Source organism: Gallus gallus, chromosome Z, assembly GCF_016699485.2.
Source record: "Gallus gallus isolate bGalGal1 chromosome Z, bGalGal1.mat.broiler.GRCg7b, whole genome shotgun sequence".
Classification (NCBI taxonomy): domain Eukaryota; kingdom Metazoa; phylum Chordata; class Aves; order Galliformes; family Phasianidae; genus Gallus; species Gallus gallus.
This window is the reverse complement of record NC_052572.1, coordinates 9310525-9337154: the sequence shown is the minus strand read 5'-3', so window position 1 is coordinate 9337154 and position 26630 is coordinate 9310525. Positions and strand designations below refer to the sequence as shown.

Sequence of the window (26630 nt, the reverse complement as noted above, 5' to 3'; positions counted from 1 at the left end):
CCCCAGCCCCAAAACACCAGTTTCCATACACATCCCCCACACTGGCAACATCCTGTCTGATCCCTTCCCATTCCCAGCTATCAACAGGGCTGAGGGGAAGCACACAGAGCTGTTGTTAATTCTGATGTGCACACTTTGGCACGCTGACACACACACTAATTAATGTACTGTTGGCTAAACAGAACAAGCAACTCTTGAATTTAATAATTGGTATCCTTCTAGTCTAGCTTCAACTTACATTAAAACTGTAGGATGTGATTCTTAGCTTTGAGAGCTATGTCTGCCTTTAAAGGTTGGCCCAAACTGGCTCAAAAGACATCAGGGGTCTGGGACAGGATGGCATACTTCTCTTTGACCTCCAAAACGTAGGAAGAAAGAAAGATAAGTTTCCAAAAATGATGCTAACAACATTTTCAAGCCAGTAATTCACACTCTAAGATGGAATAAAACAATGATATTTGTGCTGAATTTGTTGGTTCCTTGTGCTAGTATTTGCAGGACTCTCACTCAACCTCCAGACTACAGGAACGCAAAAGGAAAATGAAGCTGTAAGCTTCCTGAAACCACGACATCAGTGAAAAACAATGACAGTTTGTGAAGCAAACTGCGTCCAGTTTTATGTAACCCACAAAAAAGATAATAAGCTTAGAGAAAGGGGAATGCCGAAATGAAAACCTGTAACATTCTGACACCATTAGCTCAGGATGGTGAATCTTCACTGGAGAAAGAGAGGCTGATAAACACCCACAAGGGTTTCCAAAAGGCCCGTTTATGCTACATCCTCATGGACATTTCTTCCCAAACTATTTCTCAAGTCAGTTATCAACATGTTAATATGCAGGACACCCCCAGCCCTCAGTTTCATTTCACTAACACTGCCACTAGACGTAGCCTGTCTATCTCTAAAACACATTGCATGGATGCATGAGGTGGATAGCCAACACAGTTCTATCATTCAACACATCCATTTCACATAAAGACATTAAATTATGATGTTTTCTCATATCCTTGGCCTGAAGAACAGCAGAGCCCAGAGGCCCCAGTGTAATCATGACTGCTGTGTGCTTGGCATCTCATAGAGAGGAAGACTGCTGCCACTTTGTAGAGCTGACAGGCTAATGTAGACAGAAAGCAAGAAGCAGGCATCACAAAAACAAATAACTGAAGCGAGGGAGCAGAGGTAACCACAGAATTTTGCAGATTTAAAAGTAGGTCAAGTCAAGCCCAGATTTAAGTAGTTTTGCTGTGCCTTGAAATTAGAAAAAAAATATTTATGATTCAAGGAGTCTGATGAATATTTATACAGCCATGTTCTATGAGCAGGTTCCCTTTTGCATAGTTACAGATGCAGCACTCAGGAAGGGACTGCAGAGTTCCATCTCTGGTGCAGGGGACACTTTGTGCAAAGGCAGAAACAGACAGAAAGTGCACAGCAGCTTGAAGGAGCAGTGATGAAAGTGCAGGAGGTGGGAAAATGCACAGGACAGAAGAATAGGACAGCAAGAGTTTAGGATCTGCAATTATTTTACCTTCTGAGGAGCAAAGCTCCAAAAAAAGCAAAATCATTTTTTAGAAAACCAAAAGTAGCTACTGGAATCAGCATGAGAAAGCCCAATAAAGAGTTGCAACAACAGGCGCAGAAGGTGCAGGACCTCAGAACAGTCATCCTGAACCTAGAGGAGGCCTACAGGAAGGCTGGAGGGGGACTCTATCAGGGAGAGTAGAATCACAGAATGGCTTGGATTGGAAGGGACCTCAAGGATCCTCAAGTTCCAATCCCCCAGCCACAGGCAGGGCCACCAATCTTCAGATCTGGTACTAGACCAGGCTGCCCAGGGCACTATCCAGCCTGGTCTTGAACACCTGCAGGGATGGAGCCTCTCTGGGCAGCCTGTTCCAGCACCTCACCACTCCCTTGGTAATGAACTTCCCCCTGAAATCTAATCTAAACCTTCAATCCCTGAACTTAGGGTAGTAACAGGACATGGAGCAGTGGTTTTAAGCTAAAAAAGGGGAGATTTATACTAGACTTCAGGAGGCAATTTTTCATTTTGAGGGCAGTGAGGTCCTGGCACAGACTTTCCAGAGCAGCTGTGGTGCCCCATCCCTGGAGGTGCTCAAGGCTGGGTTGGATGGGGCCCTGGCCAGCCTGAGCTGGTGGGGGGTAACAAGCCCACGGCAGCAGTTGAGTCTGGATGGGCTTTAAGGGCCTTTCCAACTCAAAGCACTCTGTTTCTAGGAAAATCTAATAGAATTGGTGTGGTTGAAAAGGCAGGAAGATTTATGTGCACATCAGATGGAAATGCCTTAAAATGGCAGTGTCCAACCGGCTGCTCTGCAGAGGCCAGCATCAATGGAAACAGAAGGCAGAAAACTTCACAGAACACGTTAATTTTTAAATAATGCCAAGACTCCTCTATTAGGAGGAAAAAAAAGACAGCAGAGAATAAACTGAAAGCAAAATCAGAGCTGTCAGAGAACAATGCTAAAATCCTTAACAGTTTATAGTTCAGCATGATAGCACAAGAATAGGCTGCTGAGATCCAGCTGTTGCTGTCTAAGAACAAAGACATGAATTTTGTGTTCTTACTAGCATGAAGCTCATTTCTTAGGGGAACAAGTACAGTCATTTTGCTGTTACCCAGCGCTATGACACTGACTGCACAAATTAATTGCACAGTCCTCCTAACTACAAAGAGCAGATAAAGTGATTCTGAGCATTACATCCTTAGCTATATTAACACAGCTTCCCCCAAAATGCTTGCCATAAGGCATCAGCTCTACATTCAAATCTAAGTCTCTCATCAGTTACTGAGCGGGGACACAAGCAGGATTTCATCAAACGGTCTGCTTGCCCCTACCACGCAATGAACAGAGGAGTCTCAGGATGCAGAGTTACAGTGACACTTATAAATGCAGTGGTCTCCAAAGGTGAAGTCTGAAAAGCAACTCTGGAACAGTATCGCATAACAGCAGTGACTACTCAAAGATGCTGGGCTTGATAACAGACTCAGCAGCTGAAAGGAAAATTGAGCAACCAAATAGAACGCTTTGGGTGACAGCACAGTGTCTAGCTATGCAAAAGCACCATTCCCAAAGGATTAATACAAATGTTTATCATCTGTGGCTCTGCATGTCCTAGTAAAATATTGGTCATTTGCTGGCAGGAGGTTCTGCATTTCCCTCAAATCAGTTAGTCTTCTGCAGTGAGAGAATAAACGTGCCTCTTGCAAACTGCCCACTGACAATGCAATCTGTTTAAGGCAGTGATTTCACACCCACCCTAAACGCCTTGAGAACAGATATATTCAGACAATACAACTTCAGGGAGATATTACTTTAAAATGAGTGAGTCATTTTGAGCCTAAGCCAAGAAACACAGCGAAGTACTGTTTGAATCCACCAACTACTAGTGCTCATAGTCAAGACTCGGATGTTTCCTGAGAAAAACTGATACGGACTACCAACCTCCAGCTGAGTGCAAAGCTCTCTTTTTTAGAACAGAACTCTGTCCTGTTGTCAAGAGTTCATTCTCCTAAACACTGTCTGCTATGGCAATTTGTTCAAAAGGATGCTCAGATTCAGTCTTCACCAAAAAAAAAAACAAAAAAACAAAACAAAAAAAAAACAGAAATTCTGTACTTTCCACTGATAGTCTAAATTATGTCTAAATGGAGAACCGAAGTCTTGTCTTAATTGCATTAAATACTGCAAAAATATCTTCCCTCTCATATTACCGGGCTGTTTCCTAGGGAAACGAGTGCTCTGCAGATTTCTTTTCAATGCTTCTTCATTTTGACACTCTTAGTGAAAAATTAGAGCTAGATGGAGAAGAGAAACCCAAACCAACTGTCATTCCTGGAAAGTCTGCAGACATCTGGCTTTCCAGTGCCAAACAACGCAGGTAACTCAGCACAAGCTGCAGGTAGGACACATGCTGTCCAGAGTTAAGGGCAAAGGAAGAAAGCTCAGGGCACAGAAGCCAGGTCTATGCAGCAAAAGAAGGAGGCTACCTTTTAGCTTACTCAATATAGCCATAAGAAAAGGAGTCTGGATTATAGGAGTGGAATGTAAAATCAAGAGAAGCACAATTCATTAGTGTGTGCTGACAGAACATCTTTTTTTTTTTTTGCATTGCAGCAACAGCTGAAGTTACCTATCAAGCTTCATCCTCCAAGCACCATTTATGCAGTCTTTGCAGCTTGCCTGCAAAACTTTGAACTGAGCAAAAAGAACACCTCCTTACATTTTTATAGGTCTTCAAATTCCAATGAAAGATGTAACAAATTCTTTATAACATGTTTCCTAAAGCAAGGATGAAAATATACGAAAAGGTAATATTCAGAAAGAAAAAAGACCTGCATATTCCTTGCTTAGTGATGAATATGTTCCAAGAACCAGTCATTAATCTAAGCAGATGCCCATAGGGACACAGGCTAGTAATGACCTAAATAGTGCTTATAATGAAAACCTAGAGTCTTTTTTTTCAACCTTGCCCTTTCTAAAATACAGTTCTAAATCAGGACTTCCAAATTGGGTCAACCCTACCAGAGTTTTGTTTCCCATGAAAATATATGGAAAACAAAGTCATATTTAAGGAGATGTATTTAAGTTAATATACTTTTACATCCATCACTGTAGATAAGCACAAAGAAACTATTTCAAATAGGTCACTACAGCCTTAATTAAAAAATAACATATATATATATATATATATATATATATATTTAAACTGCTTTTAGTAAATTTTGTAGGGTCAGCAGAAATTATGGTATTATTCAGCTGCACAGTCTGCCTCAGTTTGTATCACAGATTACATAAACAACACTATGACAACTGATACATGTGGGTTTCCAACTCTACAGCCAACCTTTGAAAAGATGCCAGAATTGTGACTGCATAACAGACACTGGGCATCTAATGGACATCAGCTGCAAACAAGTCTGTCCAACAAGCTGAACAAAATAAACAGCAATAACCAACCCATACTTTACCTACTGACCTGACTGCTCTCTACCTGTGCATCTTGCAGTAACTGAAATATTGAAGTGTTTTGAACACCAAACTTTTCGTATGTTTAAGGTAGGCTTTTAATACCTACCAGGACGCCTTTCTCCCACTGTATCAAGTCAACGTCATTGTAAAAAAACAACATACACACCCTCAACACTCAAAACTGAGGATCTTTGGATTATCTTGACTATCTCTTCTAAAAAAGCTTGGCATGTAATGGGTATTTTTGGCCTGCATATGTTGATTTACGTTTCCATTTGATTATGAAGGAGAGAAGATTTCAGCAATTTTAAGAGCTGTAAGATGAAAAAAGATCCATAAATGAAAAAAAAAAAAGAAAGAAAGAAAGAAGGAAAGAAAGAAAAAGAAAGATGTGCATGTAAAAGACCGGTGCTGCATACAGCATATGGTGAGCTTTGACGTCTACCAATAAAGCAACACGTGGATGCCAGTACTTAAAAGACTCCTGCAATAGATCTTGTTACAGTAATCATTTCCTTCACCTCCTTCTGCTATTAAAACAACCACCTAGACATAGGCAAGACATAAACTAGCACCAACTCTAATGCCCAATAGCATATTATCTGCTGAATCACAGATACAGTGATAAAATCTAAACAGTGGCACTGTTAAAACTGTGACATTTATCACGTTGCACTGTCTATCTTTAAACACAGTATTTGTTGAAGCTCCTAAAATTAGAAGGGAACACACTTCAAACACCATGGTAACTACTTGGCATGGTAAATCAAGGTCCTTAAGGATCCCACACAGACTTACTGCTATTGTGACTAGACTTAACCAAATGGCACCTAAGTATACTTGTCTACATTCTGAGCAGTAATGTCACCTTGGATTAAAGTAGGGATAAAATGAAAGGCTTGCTTGCTCGAAATAGAGATGAGATTTTTCTGACGTTAATGAACTACTTTAAAAATAATTTTGTTTGGACTGTGCATGGTAAAGATAAAGCTGGGTTGACAGAAGCTTGATTCTAAAGCATATTTCAGTGCAGAGAGCTCCCCTCATGCAGTTTCAGGAAAAGAAAGAAGAAAAACAAAGAGACGGAGGGTATAAAAAAAAATGCTTACATGTTAAAGAAAATAAACATGTTTGGGGCTGAAAGAGATTACCCAGAATCTGCAGAAATTACTTACTTGCTAGATTTTAGGTCTCCGTTTGGTGTTATCATGCATTCAATGATAAATTGAAAGTACTGTTTACTTATTCAATAAAAGTAGGATGGAAAAATACTCTTCAGATTTTAAACCACATTTGAAACATAAAAATCGTGCCTCTAGCCTTTCTTTTCAATTCAGATGTGGATATGTTGCTCATCTTGAAAGTAGATAATCCCTCGAGTTACTATAACATTGATTTTCCAAAAGTAAAGAGAGAAACTGCTAGTGTCACAGACAAGTGACAAACAACTTTCTTTATCCTCTGTCGGTCGTACAACAGAAGTAGGTTACAGCAGTAGGTCACAGAAAGTGCTTAGCCTTTTATACAAACTTCAGTCTTTCATCTTCTAAATAATTTTGAAAGTAAATCCATTATCCAGGAACACAAGCTACCAAGTTAAAGATTTTCCTTTCTTTAGCTCTCTCTGGAAACGTCAATACAAAAAGGCTCCCAGACCAGTCAATTTATATATACAAAAGTAAGAAAGATGAGGTAGACGTCTGTGCACTACGCATATTGGTACAGACATCAACTCTTCGAAGATGTACATAACACCAAGCAGAAATTAAACCCTCGTATGTTACAGGCAGTGTGGGAAAGCACAGACCATAGATCATACAAACAGGCAAAAAAGGGGGTGAGAGTACTTACAAATAAAACTTCTCTTCCCACACAGGATTCAAATTCCCAAAAATTGTTTTTGTCCTCTTCTTTGTTTTACCCACTTGAACAGTTACATACGGATCGCTGGAACCAGTCTTGTCTTTGGCCTGTAGACCCTGAGCACACACCACTGGAAGGAAAAGAGAAGGGTTATCAACACCCTCCAATAACACAAAGTGTCCATACACCACATGAAGAAGCAAGAAGCTCAGAATGTCCAGAAAATACAAAAACAACACTCATGAGAGCTTTTCTGATGAGCCTCAGCTCACAGTGCATTACAATGTCTGGGGTAGGAGTACCTGTGTCCATTTGCTACCTGAGCAGAAAGAGATACAGTTCACAGAATCCTGTTCTCTCTAGCTTCAGACCAACTCTGTCTTAGGCACTCAAATAAGACCAACTGAACCTGTGCCTCCTTCCACTCACCTGTGATCGTGATCTTTGCTGACCATTTTGAGGTGCCATCGAGCACACTTTGCTTCACTGTCTTCATTTGCTGAGCATGTGTCAATTTGCTCTCACAGAACACATCTCTGATCAAGTCAAAGATCTCTGGCTTGTTCCGCTCACGGATTTTCATGCGATCCTTCATGGCCATGATGAAATTCTGGGTTCGATCCTCAGCTCCATGCTTTGAGCTCTTCTCTGCTGCTCCTGCGCATCAGAAACATGCAAACACAGAAAGTTATGCATCATTGGTGAAAAGGGATGACAGGATCAAAGCCACGATTTACTTCACATGATGCTTCTTGCTACTGGCATTTATGGTCAGCCCCCCTGTTTTAACATATACAAAAGAAAATCTGAACCAGTTGGAGCTGGGTGGAGGTACTGGAAGGAGGGTGCCTAGACTGGGTCTATGTTGCTCTCCTCACAACAGGCTTGAGTTCTACACCTTTGCAGCTGAGAAAGACCCAGAAGCAAAGCTCTAACCATAACAGCAGACGTCAGCATGTCCCCACTTCTCACCACCTTGCTTTGAATAAATGGATTCCTGCTTGGGAAGGTGGTAATAGGGTGAATTTGATCCTTCACTACAAATAGCATCTGTAAGCTTGTCTGAAGGCTGCACCTCAGTAGCAAGAAAGAGAAAAAGTTCAGATGGGCCATGAGAGTTACCACTTCCGACTGATGTGCTCTGCATGGCTTCCCATTCAGCACAAAGTCACTGCACAGTGTACGGTCTGTTCTTCTACTTGGAACAAACATCAAGCTGGAGGCATTCAAAGTGCTTCTCTGGATCCCCTTCTATTTTAGTTTAATTCATTTGTAAGGAGATAACCCACATTGTAGTTGGAATACCTAATCCAAACACCTATAAAGTAGCAAACTCAACAGCTAAAGCTTTGGGCCATCATAAGTATGGGGCGCAAGTACAGAATCTAGCAGCTAGAAACACAAGAGCCAGGAGCAGGGGTCTGTACTACGTGGATATTAACTGGAAAACAGAGGCCTCTGCTCCCTTAAAGTTTAAAAGTTCATATAATTATGAGATAAGAATGTTCTTACTGTCAATTTCCCATTCAGTTTTGACACCTTCTGTTAGAACTCAGCCATAGACTGTTGTCATATGTTAATCCAGGCACTGGCATGAACTAACAGAGCAGACAAACCAGTGTGTGAAATGAAATGGAGGAACCAAGACTACATACAACCTCTCTACACGCAGTAGAAATTGCATTTAAGCAATTTCAAGTTATGACCTTAAATCAGATATGGATAAACCACCGAAGTTCTTTGAACACTTCCAAATGTATTAGTATATTCATTAGTTTTGCATGCTTGATTTTTCTGGGATAACCTAAACTTTGTTTTAGAAAAACAATCTTGATCCAGGTGTTAACCAAATATGGAATTACCTTAAAAATATGTACTAAAGCAAACGCGAGTCTGTGCAAAAGCTGCAGCTATCTATTATGAAGAAACTAAAATCTGTTTTCCTTTAAAATAAGTGGACAAATGTGTTACCTGGGAGAGCTTACCAAAAGTTAGTATTATTTTGCATGCGCTGGAGTTTCAGCAGTTAGTGCCCAAAGAGAGCCAGGTTCTGTAAATGCACACTCATAAAGGACCCCCAGCAGTACAACATAAGAGGAACCTTGTTAGCAGGCTCAATCAGGTGCCTAGTGACAAACGCTGCCTAAAGATATCCATTTCTAGGGCCTTCAATCTAACATCTTCTACCGTTACTAAATTCACTTCAATGAAGAAACAAAAAACTCAATTATAACTTCGATCATCCCAATGGAAAAGAATAAAAACACAGCCTGGAACAGACTGCAACCACTGAAGTTTCAGAAGTTCATTAAGGACACTGCACAACAAGGCACACTATTCAAGATTTGAGTGAAAAATAAAAGCCATAAAGTTTGCATTACCTGATAATTATTTTTTCATTTTACTTGCCAGAGGCTCGATGTTCAGTATTTCATTTAGTACAATAGAATGTATCTGAGAAAAATCCCCAGAGTTTTCTATTGTTGGCTTAAGATGAAATGAAATCAAAATACTGGAATTAATTACACAGTCCCTGCTGTCCCCACTCACCAGACAAGAACTACCATCACCCAAATTGACGTCTTGTATCAGACAATCATCCAGCTGTAGACCCAACATTTATTAAAGGAATACAGAATTGAAATGATACCAGAGGCTATACTTTGAACTTCAGATAAGAAATGCTATTCATCTTTAACAGAAGTAGGTCTTCTGGGGAGGGAGGTGGACTTGACACAGGATATGAAGAGCTACAGAAACCATGAGAGGCCAAACTGAGTAAGTTGTCCTACCTACCTGGAATTCTGAAATCTGTAATGAGCTGAAGAAATCCTGTCCTGCCCTTTCTGATTTTATGGAAATTGAGAATCAAATTAAACATTAAGAACTTCAGTCATGCATTAGTGGAGTGCTCTATTTCAGAAACATTTTCTTAAGAAATTATTAGCCAGGTAGCTTGCAAGTATCAATGCTTCACTGTCTGTCACAGAGATGGGACCAGAAATTACCAGTTTAGGAGTGGCACTGGTCTGCATTGTCGCCTTAATGCAAGCACCCCATTCTTACTTGGCTGGAAATGGATGGGGAGAATTTTTTCTTAGAGCACCATGGCACATACAAACTCAATGCACATCACTATATTGGAAGGCAAAAGGTGTTTTCCCTGCTGCTCAGCTTGGATTGTATGTATTCATTCAGCTGCAAAAAAAGGTTTTGCCAGTGGCTTAACTTTTAAAGCAGTTCTGTAAGTGGCAATAAAAAGGCAAGGGACGATATAAATACCATGTATAGACGTGCACAATGTCATATAAATGGCACTGGGCTTTCCTTATCTCTTCCTCCCTAGGAATGAATCACGAGTCGATTTATAACTGGAAACAGAAAGCAAATAAGACTATATTGGGACTGGTATTGATACAGCTACTAGTAAACTGCCAGTGCTGTTATCTTATGCTTTAACAGGAAAAAGTCAAGAAACTGGCAGGATAGAAGACAGCTGTTCAGTAGGTGGATAATGCTTAGAAATTATATATTCCTGAAACTTAAAATAGATATTCAAGTTTCAAATAAAGGTATCCTTCCTCCTTCTGTGCAAATATTTTCCTGCATAGCATTCTGGAAGCAAACAAGCATTCATCACCATGGTGTCAAATCGTCAATTCAAGACAGAAGCCAAGATGATTATCACAAGAGCGACTTCTCGCTCTCACTGACAGTCCACTCACAGAGCCAGGCTCTGGAATGCAATCTGTTCAGAGGGTAACACAGAAGTTTCTCATCCAAAAACCAACAAACACGCCAGGCTTCCAGTTCTGAGTTAAAAAGCTCTAAGCAACTCCATCAGTGAACCACAGCCCCGGGAGCCAAACCAGAACCAAGTGGGGCATTCAGTACTGCAGCCCTCATATGTGAAGTTCTCCACATCTGTCATGCTAGGATGCTAGGACACAAAAAAAAGCACTCTTATGGCTAGTCATACTCACAAAAAGGATTTTACATTCAAAAGTAGTCTGAAGTTTGAGATCTCGATTCCTCATTTTCAAGATCTCCAAAGAACAAGGTTCTGATGTCCTAGGGCAAATTGTTTTCTCAGGTTTAACTGTAATTGACTGAGGACTTACACTAGCAACTCTATAGGAAAACAATACATACATTTGCAGAAGCTTTTCAAACACTAGCACAAAACTATGCTTCTTTTTTGTCAGCAACATGCTAGTATAATGTCCCTCCTTTCCACCTTTTTCATAATTCTGCCTACTTCTCAAAACCTATTTCTTGGCTTCCTACACATCTATCATCCTCTTCATTTGATATTAACATTTCCCAAATGGTTGAATTTCAGCTAGCAGCATTCTGGTGCCCAGGGCAAGATAAAAGCCCCCTTTTTTTTTCAAAAGCTTTACATGCACTAAGAATTTTAAATCCCTCCATTTAATTCCAGTCAAGTAAGAAAAGAAGTGTACCCATTCAACATAGATCTCAAGTACCTCCAAGAATAGGCGAAGGATAAAAAAGAGCACATCTAGAACAAGCATTTATCATAACGAAAAGGTAAGTTCCCCATCAACAGCACAATGCCTTCACAGTACCCACTGCAGAGAAATTTAGATTTTTAATCCTCTTAGAGTAACAACTTGGTGCCAGTAGTGGCATAAACCCGATGGCTGCAGTACACGTGGCACAGGTAATTCCAGCTTACTGCATTTCAAACACTGTCATTTCAGGGAACAGTCTTGCTGAACTGAACTGCAAGGCACGTCCCACCACACAGTACTTGAAACAAAACTAACAAGTGCTGAATCCTAAAAGCTGGGAGTCCAAAAGTTGCTGTTTTTTGCTTTTTTGTTCTTAAATAAAATTTAGATGAAAGATTTACACCCCTCCTTTCTTTTGGGTGTAGTGCATGAGATGCTGCCAGGAGCAGGAAGTGCACTTTAAAAACATTCTTAATTGCCTCCCAGACAACAAAGGTTTCGAGGCATTCCTAAAAACACGATGAGCAAATTAGTTTCAATAGAGAAACAGCACCCACTTTCAAAAAAATGGATTTTGTTTCAAACTGCAGCAAAACTGTGCTGAATTTGAGTATTCTGTCACAACAGACCCACACATTTGTTGATGGCATCAGATACTCAGTCCCTTAAAATATAGATGGAAAGAAAAAAGCCTTAGGAGAAATAACCTAACTTAATTCTCATAGACGCGGGGAAAGGGATCCATTTATTTCCCAGGGAAAAGCACTGAGGCACAGAAGATTGATAAACGTCACATCCTGACTCTGAAGACCCAGGCATCTATCCAGAATAGACAATGGATTCATATTTGTGACCAGTCTGAAAATTCATTTTACTTCAACACAACATTTTCTGGAAGACTTGACAAGAGTCAAACGAAGATATAACCCACAGCATCAAGCCATAACCAACAGAATTGTACTTGCTACCAGCCTGGAAATTCATTTTACTCCTCCAGCACGTTTTGTGAAAGCCTTATATAGGGTTAAGGGAAAATACATCCTGACAACATAGACTTTTTGTTGGTTTTGTTTGTTTGTTTTGTTTTTATTGCCAAAAACAAATACAACAACAACAACAAAGCACCAGTGGTAGTAAAACTTTTTTAGGAAGGAAACCCTCCTGAGTTCGATGTATGAGAAACTTCAGTCTCAGACTCAATGAATTTCTAAGCTATTGCTTCGGCCCCACAGTCTATGTTCTTCAAACTCAAAAAAAAACAAACAAACAAACAAAAAAAAACAGATAAATTTTCCATTTTATTCTGGGCTTGTGGGTTCTAGGGAGAGGAATTTTAGCATGACCATGTCAAAACAAATATCACAGTTTCCTGAAAAAGCCTTATAATGGGCTTCTAGTATTAATAATATTTGTTTTCTCAGCCCAGCTGTACGTCCACATATCAGCCCCAGTACTTCTTAATTTCCCACACTACCATTCCTCTGCCTTGTAACTATGCAGCTGACATCTTCAACTTCCATGATGTCTCCACCTTGGCTAACAACAGCCTCTACACCCACACTGGTAGCCCCGTAGCCCTGGTTGACAGTCTGTATCTCCCCTGTTCCAATGCTGGACAGTTTTCAGATATCTCAGCATGTGAAGTTTAGTGTGTTTGGTTTTGTTTCATTTGTTGTTGGTTTTTGTTTTACCTCTCTGTGTGCTTCACCAGTTTTGAGCCCAGTACGCTCTCCATGCTGGAGTATCTGATGTTTACATTTTTAAAGAACAAGTGCAAAGCAAATATTTGCAATCTTATGAATAATAAAATAAAGATCTTATTAAATACTTTGCTGTATCTGAAAAGTGGAGCTGGTTCCAGCTGTTACTTCTGTCCTACTGGAGAGTACACAGACTCATGTCATCATCACATACCAGAGCCTGTTGCACAAAGGTATTTAACTCCAACCAGAGATTAGATAAGCTGCTCCCATGGTTATTCTTGAGGCTGTTCCAGAGTCTCCCCATTCTCATAACTGAAGTCTCCTATCTTCCACCCTTAATTGTCTTAAAGCAATTTTATTCCATTCTTTATTTTGTAAACAGTAAGCTTAAACAGACTATCATCCTCTCTGCTTTTTATCTCCCTCTTCCCTACCATAGTTCAGGCATAAATAAGTTCAGGCAAGGATTAAACAAATTCACAACCATCACTGCCAGCCATTAAGCACAGCATCTACTGCTCAGAAAGTCATTAAGTTGAAAAATAAAGCAGAATCATAGGAGCTCTACACTGCATGTTTAACGCCTCTGTCTTGGGGTCCATCGTATCCCTTTAGAAAGATGATTTCAGGACGTACCCCTTATGGCTGTTCTTCATTTCCTGAAACAGTATAATCTTTATCTTCCTCCTGCCCTGTGCTGCCAAGCCCCTCTTTGGAAAGATTAACAAGCAAATTCATACCATCCTATCTCAAAATGCTTTCACACATTTTCTCCTTTACATTTGAACTTCAGCCAGTATCTGTCCCACTCTGAAGTCCTTCTTGAACATAATTGCCACAGCTGCCCTCTGCAAAAGTATATTTCCTCTTAGTCATTAACTATTTCTCAAATTCAGTTCTCCTTCTATTGTTTTTGACTTCATTACTTCTCCTCTGAACAGTTCTGTGCCTGTTTCCTTACTGCTGCTGATGCAAACTCCATCTTTCCTCTGCTCTCAATAGCATTTTTCCACACTGAGATATCACAGCTTCATTATGACATGGTAATATCTAGGATGTGCATCTGAACTATGCCTAGGTACACATATTAGCAGCTTTTCATCTCAAATAGTGGAGTTCACCATTTAGTATCGTGAATCCAATTGGCACTATACATCAGATTGTGTCATAAAGACGAGTTATAGCTTAACTGAATTCTCTCAAACCAAGTGAAATCTAGCAGCCCTGACCCTAGTCACAAGGTTATCACAACAAATATGAGGTGTCTATGATGCTATTGTTTGAATGTCACAGACTATGAAGATCACTTCTGCAGCCCTCAGAGAGGAATGTAGGAATGCTAAGTAACCGAGGAACACAGGTGTATCTCCAGTATCAGCCAAGTCTGACAAATAAGACACAGTAAATAGTCCTTGTCCTAACGACGACTTAATACTCAGCGCACATCCAAAATACAAGCATTAACAACTCTGTTTAGGATGCCAGGATAAGCCATAAGAAAAAACAGGTGACCTGTCATTCACTGGCATCCCTTGCTGGGATATTAGTTACTTGGCTTTCCCAAGTAACAGGTCCAGGGTATGACTCTATATTCCTGTAACTGCTGACATGGATCTGCAGTAAGCTGGTTTCTGCTTCACAGAATTTTCTGAGTCCTTTTGACTTTTTCCATCAAATTGGGATGACAAGAAAACTGAAAGTGAATAGAAGAAGCCCCACCTCCCTACTCAAGATCTAACACAGTGGAAGTTTATCATGTCTTATACATACACAAGATACATAAGATATGTCTGGATATATTCATATAGATAACTTGCTCTCAAATAGGAACATATAATTGAGAACAAATAAAAATAATCTGACCAATGCAGATGCCCAAATGGACAGTTTAAAAAAAAAGTCAGATCCTTTTAAGTTTCTCCATTGTCTGTGTCGGTACTCATTTATTCTGCAAAATCATAGTTCTTTGCCTTCTTTGAAGAGGGCTCAATTTGGAACACTGTAGAAAATCAAGATAAGCAGAAATGTAAGTAGGAATATAAGATACTGCCCAGACACTTAAGCATTACTTATTATCTAACTCTTCATGTGTCCTTATTCAGTACCAGGTCTCTAAAGCGACTGAGCTTCAAGGCACTCCTATTCAAATGGCAAAATGCATTGCCAATCTGCACTTGAAGAATCCTACCTAAATTCATGGATGGTAGTCCCCAAGCAGGAACTCACTGGTGCTCTGGAATGTTTAAAATGTACATTATCACAGGCTGAAGGCTTAAACAAACAAACTGCCTGGGATACTGGGGCAGGAAGAACAGAAGAAGTCAGGATACCCATCTTAGTAACCTACCCATCTAGCACACTGACTATCTTCTGTGCAGGATATGATAGGAAACAATCCATCTGACTTGATAAACAGAGATTAAACATTGTGCAGGTTAAAACAAACAAAAAATAAACAACAGGCCGATGGGGACAGGCTTAGCCTAATGACATACTCACAGAAAATATGCAGTCATTTTAATAAAAGCATCTTCACTGATCACTGAGGTATCACATATATGTTTAGAAAAGCTCTTGTAACACTCTTGAACAGCCACTTTTCACTGCACCTCTCAGGACAGGGAGCAACAAAGCAACTACTCACTCTGTAAGCAGTCAGCGTTGAGCAAGTCTTGGCACTTCTCATGGCACTTGACTCCACATTCAGCGCAGCGCATTCCCTGCCGTGCAATACCCCACAACAGCCCCTCACATTCATAGCAGTAGGTAGGAGTTGTGGCTGTCCATACTTCAAAGTTGTGTGGGGTTGTACAAGAGATAGGGTAAATTAAGGCTTGCAAGGTCTTCTTATAGACATGAGATTTCTGAAAGACAAGAACACACAGAAACCAACATCCAGGAAGGTGACTAAACCTGTTGTTGCTGGTTATTACATAGGTGTTAGGGAAAAGGCATGAGAAGTGCAATAAATCTACACATCTTAAGTAGCCAAATCTATCAAACTTTTCCAAGTGTTAGCAGAGAATCCCCTGGCAAAAATGTTTCTCCAGCCATTTAGAAGAAAGTGAGTAAGATGGAAGAAATGAATTACAGTTCGTGGATGAGAGATACCTTGCATGAAGCAGGTTTCACACGCTGTCTCCCACAGCAGATAGCTGAGAAGTTTGTATTTTACAGGGACATATAAGACACATTAAAGTTTATTTTTTACATTTGGTTTCTGTAAGCAAATGACACTTACCAGCTCTTCATCTTTGAGAGATGTTCTGGTGGCCATTGCTGAGGTAATTCCGGCTTTCCGGGACTGAACCAGTGACTATGGAGGAACAAAGTCTGTTATTCATTGCCCATATTTAAAAATGCAGTGGTACTACATACCCAGAGATGTGAGTAAGGACACCGTGTCATGCCAGATACCAAGCCAACAGTCTAGTACATTCAAGTTGCTTTCTGAAGTGATACATCTCACGTTTCACATCTCAAAAGTCAATGCATACTTTGAGAGACCTCCAACTTAATTTCACCTGCCCATAGGCAGTCTCACTGTGGAGAATTTTGGTTTCTCTGACAAGAACTGTCAGTGAAAACTGGGCCCACCTCTCCATGTCCATGCAATGGTAGCAATGGTAGCACCATTATTGCTTAAGGTAATTATGTGGGACTGTCTTCTATGTTTAGCTTCACTTGTAAACAAAATGAGGTTTTTGTCAGGTTCAAAATTTACAGAACACTCCAGAATATGACAGTGAGAGAGACACAAATAGGAAAAAGAACACAGTGGGGTCAGGAGAGCAGGTCTGAATGCGCTGGTGAATCACATTCATTGGCCATCACTGAATACAATGAACAGCATTTCTGCCTCAAAACTGCCTCCTTCACATCACGCTGCTCTGTAGCCCTGAGCAGCACAGGCCCCTGTCTTTGCAGCTCCTAACACTGCCATAGACAGATGACAGCAGAGAAGGCAATCAAAACCAATAACATCTGATTTAGAACCATCAAATTAAATCTCCATTTATCCTCTGATTTATGCCATTTGAAGACCAATCGAAACAGTTCATTCCATCAGTGATGTAGCAGGACAGACTACTTAATATGCCTGCACTGCAGTGCTGCAGGTTCAAAACTAAAAGCAAAGAAAGTAAAGGGAAGGTAAAATATTTTTTGTTTCTGGTGAAGACTTCGTGGATAGTCTTTAGCTCCACTTACCATGGCCTACGGAGAGAGTGAATGAAAGCATTCAAAGGAAGCAACACAGGTTAATGCCATCATTGCACAGATTTAAAAGATGCAAGCAGTTAGTAAGACACACATTATGCTTCCCATGCATAAGCTGGCAGAGAGAACTGTATGCATCTTTTCACAGGAACTACAGGATACAGAAACTTTGGTCTTTCAGCTGTTACAGCCTTTCTCCCAACTATGAATGCGCTATACGTACTGAATACACAGCCAACACAAAGCCATTTGTCCCACTGAAGCCTTATTTCACTGTATCACACAAACATATGAAACTTGTCCTCATTACTTGTTTGATGCTCGTGCTTCCTCAGTGTAGGAGCCTGCTGGCAATACTACAAATTACTTTAAAACACTCAAGCTTATTATGTTCATTTATCTACCCTCTCAAATTCCAAGTTGCCAGACCTCACATGGACATCATAACCTTACACAAAGTATGTGACTTTTAGGAAAATATATTTAAAAAATCCAGGCCTAAATTTAATCCAATCTTCTGAGTAGAATAAAAAGGAAAATGAATATGAAAAATATCTTAATTCTGCCAAATGAATGAAACACTGTATGAAAACACACCTCATTCTCACTGAGATGTTTCTAACTCCCAAACTCTTACTGTAATAATTAATTTAATGAAGCAGGAAACTTACAACTCCTTCAAGTGACAGTGAACATTACCGTATGTCAAAAAGTAAAGCTATTTGCACCATCAACTGCGTGGTAGAAGAAAAATCTCTTACCAGATCACTGACAAGTGGGATTGGCTTTTTTTTGCGTAGATCGGGCATGCTGTCAATGCCATAGAGACCACCTGCAGGCCTGGAGATCCAGGAGGAAAAGAAGGATTAAAAATCTCAAGAGCAGTAACAGACAGTAAACAGATGACCAAAATGCTTCCTTAGGTCATTAGCCTCTTTGCTAATGTAATAGTTAATGTGGAAGAATCAGTTCACTTCAAATGAAACAAAGCAGTGTTGTTAACACACAAGCAAAAGAAGGAGGAGAGGAGAGGAGAGGAGAGGAGAGGAGAGGAGAGGAGAGGAGAGGAGAGGAGAGGAGAGGAGAGGAGAGGAGAGGAGAGGAGAGGAGAGGAGAGGAGAGGAGAGGAGAGGAGAGGAGAGGAGAGGAGAGGAGAGGAGAGGAGAGGAGAGGAGAGGAGACGAGAGGAGAGGAGAGGAGAGGAGAGGAAGAAGGAGAGGAGACGAGAGGAGAGGAGGAGAGGAAGAAGGAGAGGAGACGAGAGGAGAGGAGAGGAAGAAGGAGAGGAGACGAGAGGAGAGGAGAGGAAGAAGGAGAGGAGAGAAAGAAGGAGAGGAAAAAGGAGAGGTAAAAAAGATAAAAAAGCTTAAAAAAAGGGGGGGGGGGGGGGGGGGGGGGGGAGGAAAAGGGTCATTTTCCTAGTCTCCTGGTCATTTTGCTAGCCTCCAGCCCAGCAACACTCAGAGTCTGTAGAAATAAGACGAGATAGTCTCCTTATTTTCTGATAAGCCAGTCTGAATAACTGTGTATGAGTTGTGCTGCTCACTAGTAATATCACACAGATGTACACTTCTGCTTGAAGGCTTGATAATTTAGCTCAGACGTGTTTAGCAACATGAACAGGATGTCTTCTGAGGCCTTCTGCTTGGCTACAAGTGCAAAGAAACCTTTCACCTCTCCATCCTCACTCATCCATTTTCACTCTGCACCATGCTGGCACACATCTTTTTGCAGATGGGTGGTGAACTGGTCTCTGTAAAAGGGCCAGTGCCTTTAACCTGTATATTTTTCTGATTTGGTATGCCACAGCTAGCCAAAATGATTTAAAACACCACATCGACTAGGAAAGGTACTATGGGACAGTGACATTGCTCATCTTAAAGATGCACATGCAGCTACACTTTAAAAATGACCCAGGAAGCCAGATTTCCACTATAAATTTGCATATGCCATACAAATTGGTAGGCTGGTAAGGGACAAGAGGGAACCTGCCTTCTGTGGGCAAGCAGGACCTACTCACATCCCCTCTCAGAAAATCCAGAAAGTCAAATAACAGAGAAGACTACGAGAAGACTAATGATGTCCAAATCCATGTAACAGCAGACAATGATAGGGTGGGAAAGGATGAAACTGCACAGCCTAGCACAAGGCTGTGTCAAAAGAGGGAAAGACTTATATATAGTAACATGTCATGGTGCTGTAATGGTGAAACTGACTTTTCTGACTGTGCGTAGGAGGGTGACACATCTGATCCATGGCCGAGCTGCCAGCTGCTGCCAGATGAATAAGTCTGGTGAGAAGGTGAGCAACATGAACCTCGCCTCTGCATGCAACACCAGGCTTATGTGTGCTGCGCATAGTTCTTTGTGCTCCTACATAATGAATCAAAACCATTCACAGTCCGCTATGCCACTCTGCCAGCAAAACGTGACAGTAGATACTGCAGCTGGGAACAGGAGACTAACTCAGGCATGAAAAAGCTGCAGATTTATAGCATTTCAGTTAGCTTAAGCTGCTGGAGTCTCCTGCAAAGAACAAAAACGGGTCCTCTGGTTCTGGAAATCCCTACAGCAAGGCCACATGGTGTTTTTACTAAAGGCTATCCTCATTTCCAGCATACAGTTACAGAAAAAAAACTTTTGCTCAAGTTACACTACAATAATCCCCTCTGGCTTAAAATAGAAAAATCTGACCCAAATCAGCAAATAATAAATATATGCATAAGAAGTTGGTAGTCTTGCTGAGATCAAACAAGAGTTTTATCTGCTGCTCTAGTGCTACAAAACGCTCTCTGATCCTAGCTATACTATTCTGGAGTGAAATAGGTGTTGCAGATGACTATTCAGATGATGTCAAGAATTCCAGAATTATCTAAATCACAGTGCAGTTTAATTTAATGCTGACTTTCAGGGCAAAAATTTGGGTCAAATCACCGGAACCGTGAAAGTATCTCAAAAAATACAAAGGAGAGTCTGTAAGAAGAAGAGCTACGACAAAATAGTCACAAATAAAAATCCAGAGTCAGTGCCTCTGTTAGAGTTAACAGCACAGCTGAGAAATAACAATTCTTTTCTACAGGATTTCCAGACGCATTTCTTGTTGGTTTTGTCTTGTTTTTTTTTCTAATTCAATTGAAAGGAAACTGTGACATTAATGCTTCCTAGGGGGAAAAAAAGAACACTAAAGCTGTATGTTTTATAAATTCAAGATGAGCCTAAACAAGTTATTGTACTTGAGAAACATGTCTAGTTACAACCCAGCTTGCTGCAAAGTATTTATGCCAGACTACTGTTTTTCCACCTGTAAAATAAGATAATCACTTGCAAGACAGACTGGCAGAGAACAATAATATTTGAAAGGTGCTTGCATTTTGCACTGCAGAGAAGTATCCTAATATCTAGTTAGTCTTATGCTCGGACAACCCGCTTTTTGCTGGTGAATAAAATAAACAAATAACTAACTAAATAAAAATCAGCAACAATTCTTAATCTTCAAAATTACTTAACTTGTACTGTCGGCTACCCCGGTCTCTCTGTTGTAGCACAACCTCTACTTTGCTTAACAAAATCAGAGTGTTTGCACAGACAGAAGTATTGATGGTGCTTCAAATACGTACACTGTGGATTCATATGTAATAGGGTAAGTCTCCTCTGCGAGTATATAATATTTATAGCATTATTATGGAGTGCTATATTGGGGAGTGAATACCATTTCTGTGTGAGAACACGATTTGCACTACTAAATAAAATATAGAGATATGAGACATTACAACCAGAAAATGTTCCTTAACACCAATTGTGCTTTTATTTTTTAAAGCTGCATTTCCAAAGGCAGTGGTTACAAACACGAAGATTCCCTTGCACTATGCTGGAACTGTAAATAGCTTGAAGCATGTATTCATCACTTAATGTGACCTTTATCATACAGGTTCTTATGTTAAATCTTGAAAATTTAATGGAGCAAAGATTGTTTGTGATGACAGAAGATGACTGCTTCTCCCAAATGACAGAACTTCTCCGATCTTCTTATGAAAGAAGAACTCTGAACCAAAGTGCTTTAATGTATGTTGTGACTAATTAATCCACAGTATGTCTTACAGTGGAATTAAAGGTTTGCCACCCATCCCTTGCATGCAGGGATAGAGTGAATAAGCCCAACTTTTGTCAAAACTACATTAGCTAGTTTATTTCATTGTATCTCACACAGAAGGGAAAGAACTTACAGACTAGAGCAAACGTGGCCTGACAAAAGTAGAACTGATAAAACTAATGTTAAGTATTTCAGGACTGCAGTTGTGCTTATCTTTTAGGCTAGGTAATAATTTTTGTCAGAGTGAACCAGTAAACTCAGCACACTGGCTCCCTGTTAAAGACGGAATAGCTGCTGTTTATAGTTAGCATAAATCACTGTCTCCTGCTCCTGCTAATTGCCAGTTCTCCAGCAAAATCTTGGGCTCCTTAAGAAAGCATGGGGTTGCTAGGCAGCTCCAGGCATCTGCAGGTGTGGAGGAAGCTTTGTGGGAATACCAACATTACAGAACAATGATTCCAAAAGCAGAAAACCGTATAATGAAGCCTCTGGTTTAACTTGCATTTTATTAGGAAAGCTTACTTCAGTAGTACGAGAATTAACTTGTACGAGTAGCAAGCCAAGCTCTTGCTGAGATATCAGGACAAATCTGCTGCTACATCAGCTCCTAATGAGTGCACCACCGCCGAAGCGTATCGCTCTAATCACATACACTGCACTTAACCCAGCAGCTTGGAAAATATGTCGCTCTTTTTTTCCAGGGAGGATGCTAGGGAAGCTACCATGCTGGCATCCATTATGCAGAGCATCATGCTGAAATTACACGCAATCAGAATTTGTCTGCTTCATTTGCTGCAACTACTGTGTTGCAGAAAGAACATCAGACCTCACTCTCACCTGTTTAAAAGAGGCATGATGATCACTGTTTTAAAAATGGCAGGCTGCAATGACTCCAGAGCTGCTCTGGTTTTGCAGTTTTGACTGCTGCAATGACCACAGAAATAATTGCAAAGACAGAAGACTTCCCCAAAGCTACTTTTTCCTTTTTTTTCTCCTAAGAGCAAAAGACACAGCAGCTTTTCTGAGCTACACCTTCCTCCATCAGTCACAGCTACCACTAGGGAAAAGATACAGGGCTTAGCAAGCAAGCACCGTTTAACACTATTGCCATAAGCACTTGTCCCCATCCTACTAGAAACTATACATGACACCTAAAACCTTAACCACAAATCTCCTGAAGAGATGCACAGCCCACCTCAAGTTGTTTAAGAGGAAACTACAACTTACAGAGGCAGTCTGGCCCCGAGTGAGGTGTGGCTATCTGATCACCCTTGCAAATGATAATTGAAAACATTACAAGTATTGCTTCTACGTAACTTAAACTGGAGACCTACACTGTAACCACAAACAAAGAGAAACAAGGACTCAAAACAGCACTTACCCTCCTTTGAGCCAGGGTGGTTTTGAGGGATCAGCCTCATCTTGACCCTTAAATGGAGGAAGGCAAAAATACAATTTGAAATTAGTTTCTGAAAACACCAGAAAAGGCATTCAGATTGTATGCTGAGAAAAGGATAACAGACCACAGTGCATGCGGCAAATGCATACTGACAGTCATTCAAGCACCTCCAATGGTCATACGGACACAGCCAGGACCAGAAGAGCCTGTTCAGTGCACCATCTCTTTCAAAAGGGAGCCTTGAACACCATCTCTTTCTTCTTCATTACTTTTTTTTTTTTAATCCAACAGAAGCATGAGTACTGTAGAGCTCCTGTTACAGCAGGTCACCACTTACATGAACATGGTCATAATGAGGACACAATAAATTAAAAGCACCTTTACAAAATGCACACCATTGAGCAACACATTTTCTGCAAGCACCGATGGACTTTGTTCATGCTCAGATGTAGACTCCTCAGCCCCCTAAGCCAGACAGTCCCATTACTGCTCCACTCATTTAAATGCAACCATTTAACTTCCAGCAACTGGCAAGCAAGAGCCATCGCTTGCAAGATGGATGCAGGCGAACGGTGATCTCTTGGTATGATCAAAGCCACCACATGCAGCAACATGAAGATGCATAGTCATGAATTCAAACCATGTTCCTGTGTTCTCATAGGAGCATATTTATAGAGTGACATTTTGTTTCTTTGAAAATCTTCAGTAGACCGATTAGAGCAGAGTTCAAACATTTACAGTATACCTGGAGCAACAGAGTTTGCTGTGTAAGGGGAAGGTGGTCTACCTGTAACTGGAAGCATCTATGATCCAGCTTACAGCTCGTATATTTTGCACTTCTTGGCAAAACAAACAAACAAACAAAGCTGATTTCTAGCAGCCAAATAGGATTAAAGAAGACACTAATATCTAACAGTCCAACCTTCGATAATCACGTCTGCCAAGGGCCTGCAACGTGAACACAGTGGAAAACAACGCACTTACAGGACACAGCCTGAGAATCAACACAGTGCAAAGGACTATCTGTCAGGAAATAAGCTGTACTTATATGCAAGGTAAAAGAACACAGCTCTAAAAGAAAGATTCATTTTTTTGTCCCACGCTTTGGGTGAGCTGTGCAACTTCATGTTGTTAACAGGTGTCAGAGGAGGTTTCCCAAGAAAAGGAGAAATAACCAAGAAAAACAAGTTTCTGTTTGAGGTCTCAACTTACACATCATCAAAAGCCCAATCTCCATATTCTTTACTCCCAGAACTCCAAGTCTAGGCAGATCTGAAGGTTACATATTTTTGTTTATCTTGAACAGGCATGAACAACATGACATTATCCATAATTCAGTGCGCTCTCCAGCTTTTCTGTGTGATCACACAGCCCAGCAGAGTCTGCAGGAGCTCGGACTCCTGGTGCAGCACTGAGGCACACTTCTCCCACACCCAGAGCTGTGCACTGGGCTTCTGCAGGAAGTGCTGTGCTCCACATTTCTCCAAGCTGTGCTCTCAAAACTTGGAACCTACATTTCCTACGGAGGGATTTGGCTCACTTGTGGGTCAGAAGGGTGGATTTCATGGAGAAAACACAAGCAGATCCTTCAGAGCAAAGAAGGGCAGACATTCCTAATTTTGCCTTTGAACATCTGGAAGGGCTGTAACTAGAAAGCAGTCATAAAATGGAGCAACACTTAACACTGGACTGAGCTTGACACCGGTGCTCAGCTGAAGAAGGTCTACTGTCCTGAATGACTGAGGATGGCAAACACGTCTAGCAGCACACACTGGCAAAAGGAGCTGGAGTTGACAGAGGTCTTCAGTCAGCCAGTTTATATGAGAAATTCTAAAGGTTTGTTATCTGAGCTATAATCATTTCCTACAGGCAGCTGAGAGTCAACAGAGAATAGCAGAACCCCCAGATGTGGGGAAGGGCAGAGAGTATGGTCAGCAAACAAACCTCCATCACCCAGATTTTGATAAATGCAATGTAAAAATTGATGGGAGTCCACATAAGCTGCACTTCTGCTCATTTATCTTCATTACTTTCGCCAAGTATTTTAGACATCTAAATAGAAAGAAAATGAGAAGAAGAACTTGCATGCGACTGAGATTAAAAACCACCTAGGTAAAGCAGTAAAAAACAAATAAGAAGCTTTTAGTAAATGATAATACTGATGTAGGGGCAAATTAGGCGGTGATTGTGTGGAAACAGGAGCTACCCCCAAGTGAAAACAAAGAGGTTAATTTGCATCAGGCAGAATTCTTCCTGAGCAAACACCGGAGAATCAGCACCTGACATCTATCAAACAAGGGCTGATGCCTTAAGTTTGGAGAAAAGCCAACGCAGTTAAGGTGTGGGGGAAGGAAGGAAATGTGAGCCAAAATAGCCTGGGCTCATTATTGGCTTCAACAGCTTGAATGGCTTCAGAGCAAACAAGGAGAAAAGAATGGAGACAAACAGAAAAGAGGAAAAAGTGTCATACTGGTTATATTAGCTTTTGTTTAACAAAGCATTTTTCTTTAAACTGTACAAAGAATTACCGATGAAAGTTTCATTTCAACAAAACTGCTCTGATGGGATGACGTGTGACATAAATAAGGCTGGATAAGCTGAACAGGAGTAGGGGAGCTTTAATGTGGGTAAATAAGCAACTAGCTGAGCCAGCCACGGACAGTGCAGGACGAAAACTGGTGGGAGTAAGCGGGATCTGCTGATGACAAACATGGGAGAATAATCAATATGGAACAGAACTCAGACCCTGATGGAAAAAAAAAAAAAACCAAAACTGATGATGCTGAAGATTGCAACAGCAGAGGATTAAACGAAGTAGAAATGGCAAGGTCAAAGTCCTAAAAACAGCCATGAGTTTATGGCTTCCAAGGAGATTCTCAATGCAAGAACAGCAGGTGATAGCAGACTTGAGTCGTCGTCATCACACTGTGGCCATGAGCCACAATGATACAGCCATGTAAGGAGAGAACATCATCTGTAGACGATATCCATTGAAATGTCTCCACGGAAATAAAAGCATAAATGCCACTATACAGTTCTGCCAAGACTCCTCTAGAAAGGCATGAATAATCTTATTCTATACCAAAGTAAAAAGGATTCACATAGAAAAATGGTAAAACCAGTGTGAGGGTGCAAAAACAACACCATAAGAAGACTAAGACGCACCTCTTAGTCTAAAAAATGAAGCTTCTTCAGTATTTATTCAGTAGAGGGGAAAATATACAGCACAGAAGAACTGAGGCTAAATATAAATGGAGGATGAAAGTCAGGCACCTAACTATGACAGTTCTGCAGTAGCCTTTCAAAAAGAGATGTAGACACCAAATCTAAGCAGTTTTAAGGAAAGAAGTGAGGTTTTTTCACATATGAGGTAATAACCATATTGCATATTGACAAAGGGCATCAAGAAGTCCTCTGCAGTCCGCTGTAGCAGCGACATGTGTAGCTGAAGAACCAGAGGCATGACCTACAAGCGTTGGCATTCTGACAGACAGGCACCTCCAGGAGTGCCAGTTGAACAAGTATGTTGATAGTTTATACCCCTGTTGTGCACAGGAACATTTCATACATTCCTCTTCTCTTGAAGGCAGATGGCAATGCTGCTTGGGTGGAAGTGCTGCAGTTGGGGAGTTTCCCATCCTCTGAAGGCAGCAGTTGGGGAGTTTCCCGTCCTCTGAAGGCAGCACTTGCTCCAGCACACAGGAGGGCTCCAGGAGCTGCTCTGGGTCTTTCACCAGCCACAGATCTCTCAGGTCTGCCCCAAGACAATAGCTGGGCCCACTGCGAGCCTAGGCAAGCAGAGGAAACAGTGGGCAGATGCAAAGAACATCTGGAACCACTGTAAGGCTTTTAACACTGTCCTGCCCAAAACAAATGGAAAGGCAATGT

General features: G+C 40.9%; 1 protein-coding gene across 1 annotated transcript in view; it reads right to left on the bottom strand.

Annotated features, from left to right (window-relative positions):
* Positions 1–26630, bottom strand: part of UNC13B (unc-13 homolog B) — a 209332-nt gene that overhangs the window by 65120 nt on the left and 117582 nt on the right. The window contains exons 12-18 of the mRNA XM_046905963.1: positions 22725–22771; positions 18016–18094; positions 17246–17251; positions 16278–16352; positions 15681–15900; positions 7288–7515; positions 6847–6988 (exon numbers count right to left, since the gene is read on the bottom strand). Coding sequence (XP_046761919.1) covers positions 6847–6988; positions 7288–7515; positions 15681–15900; positions 16278–16352; positions 17246–17251; positions 18016–18094; positions 22725–22771 — 797 coding nt within the window. The remainder of the gene's footprint in view (positions 1–6846; positions 6989–7287; positions 7516–15680; positions 15901–16277; positions 16353–17245; positions 17252–18015; positions 18095–22724; positions 22772–26630) is intronic.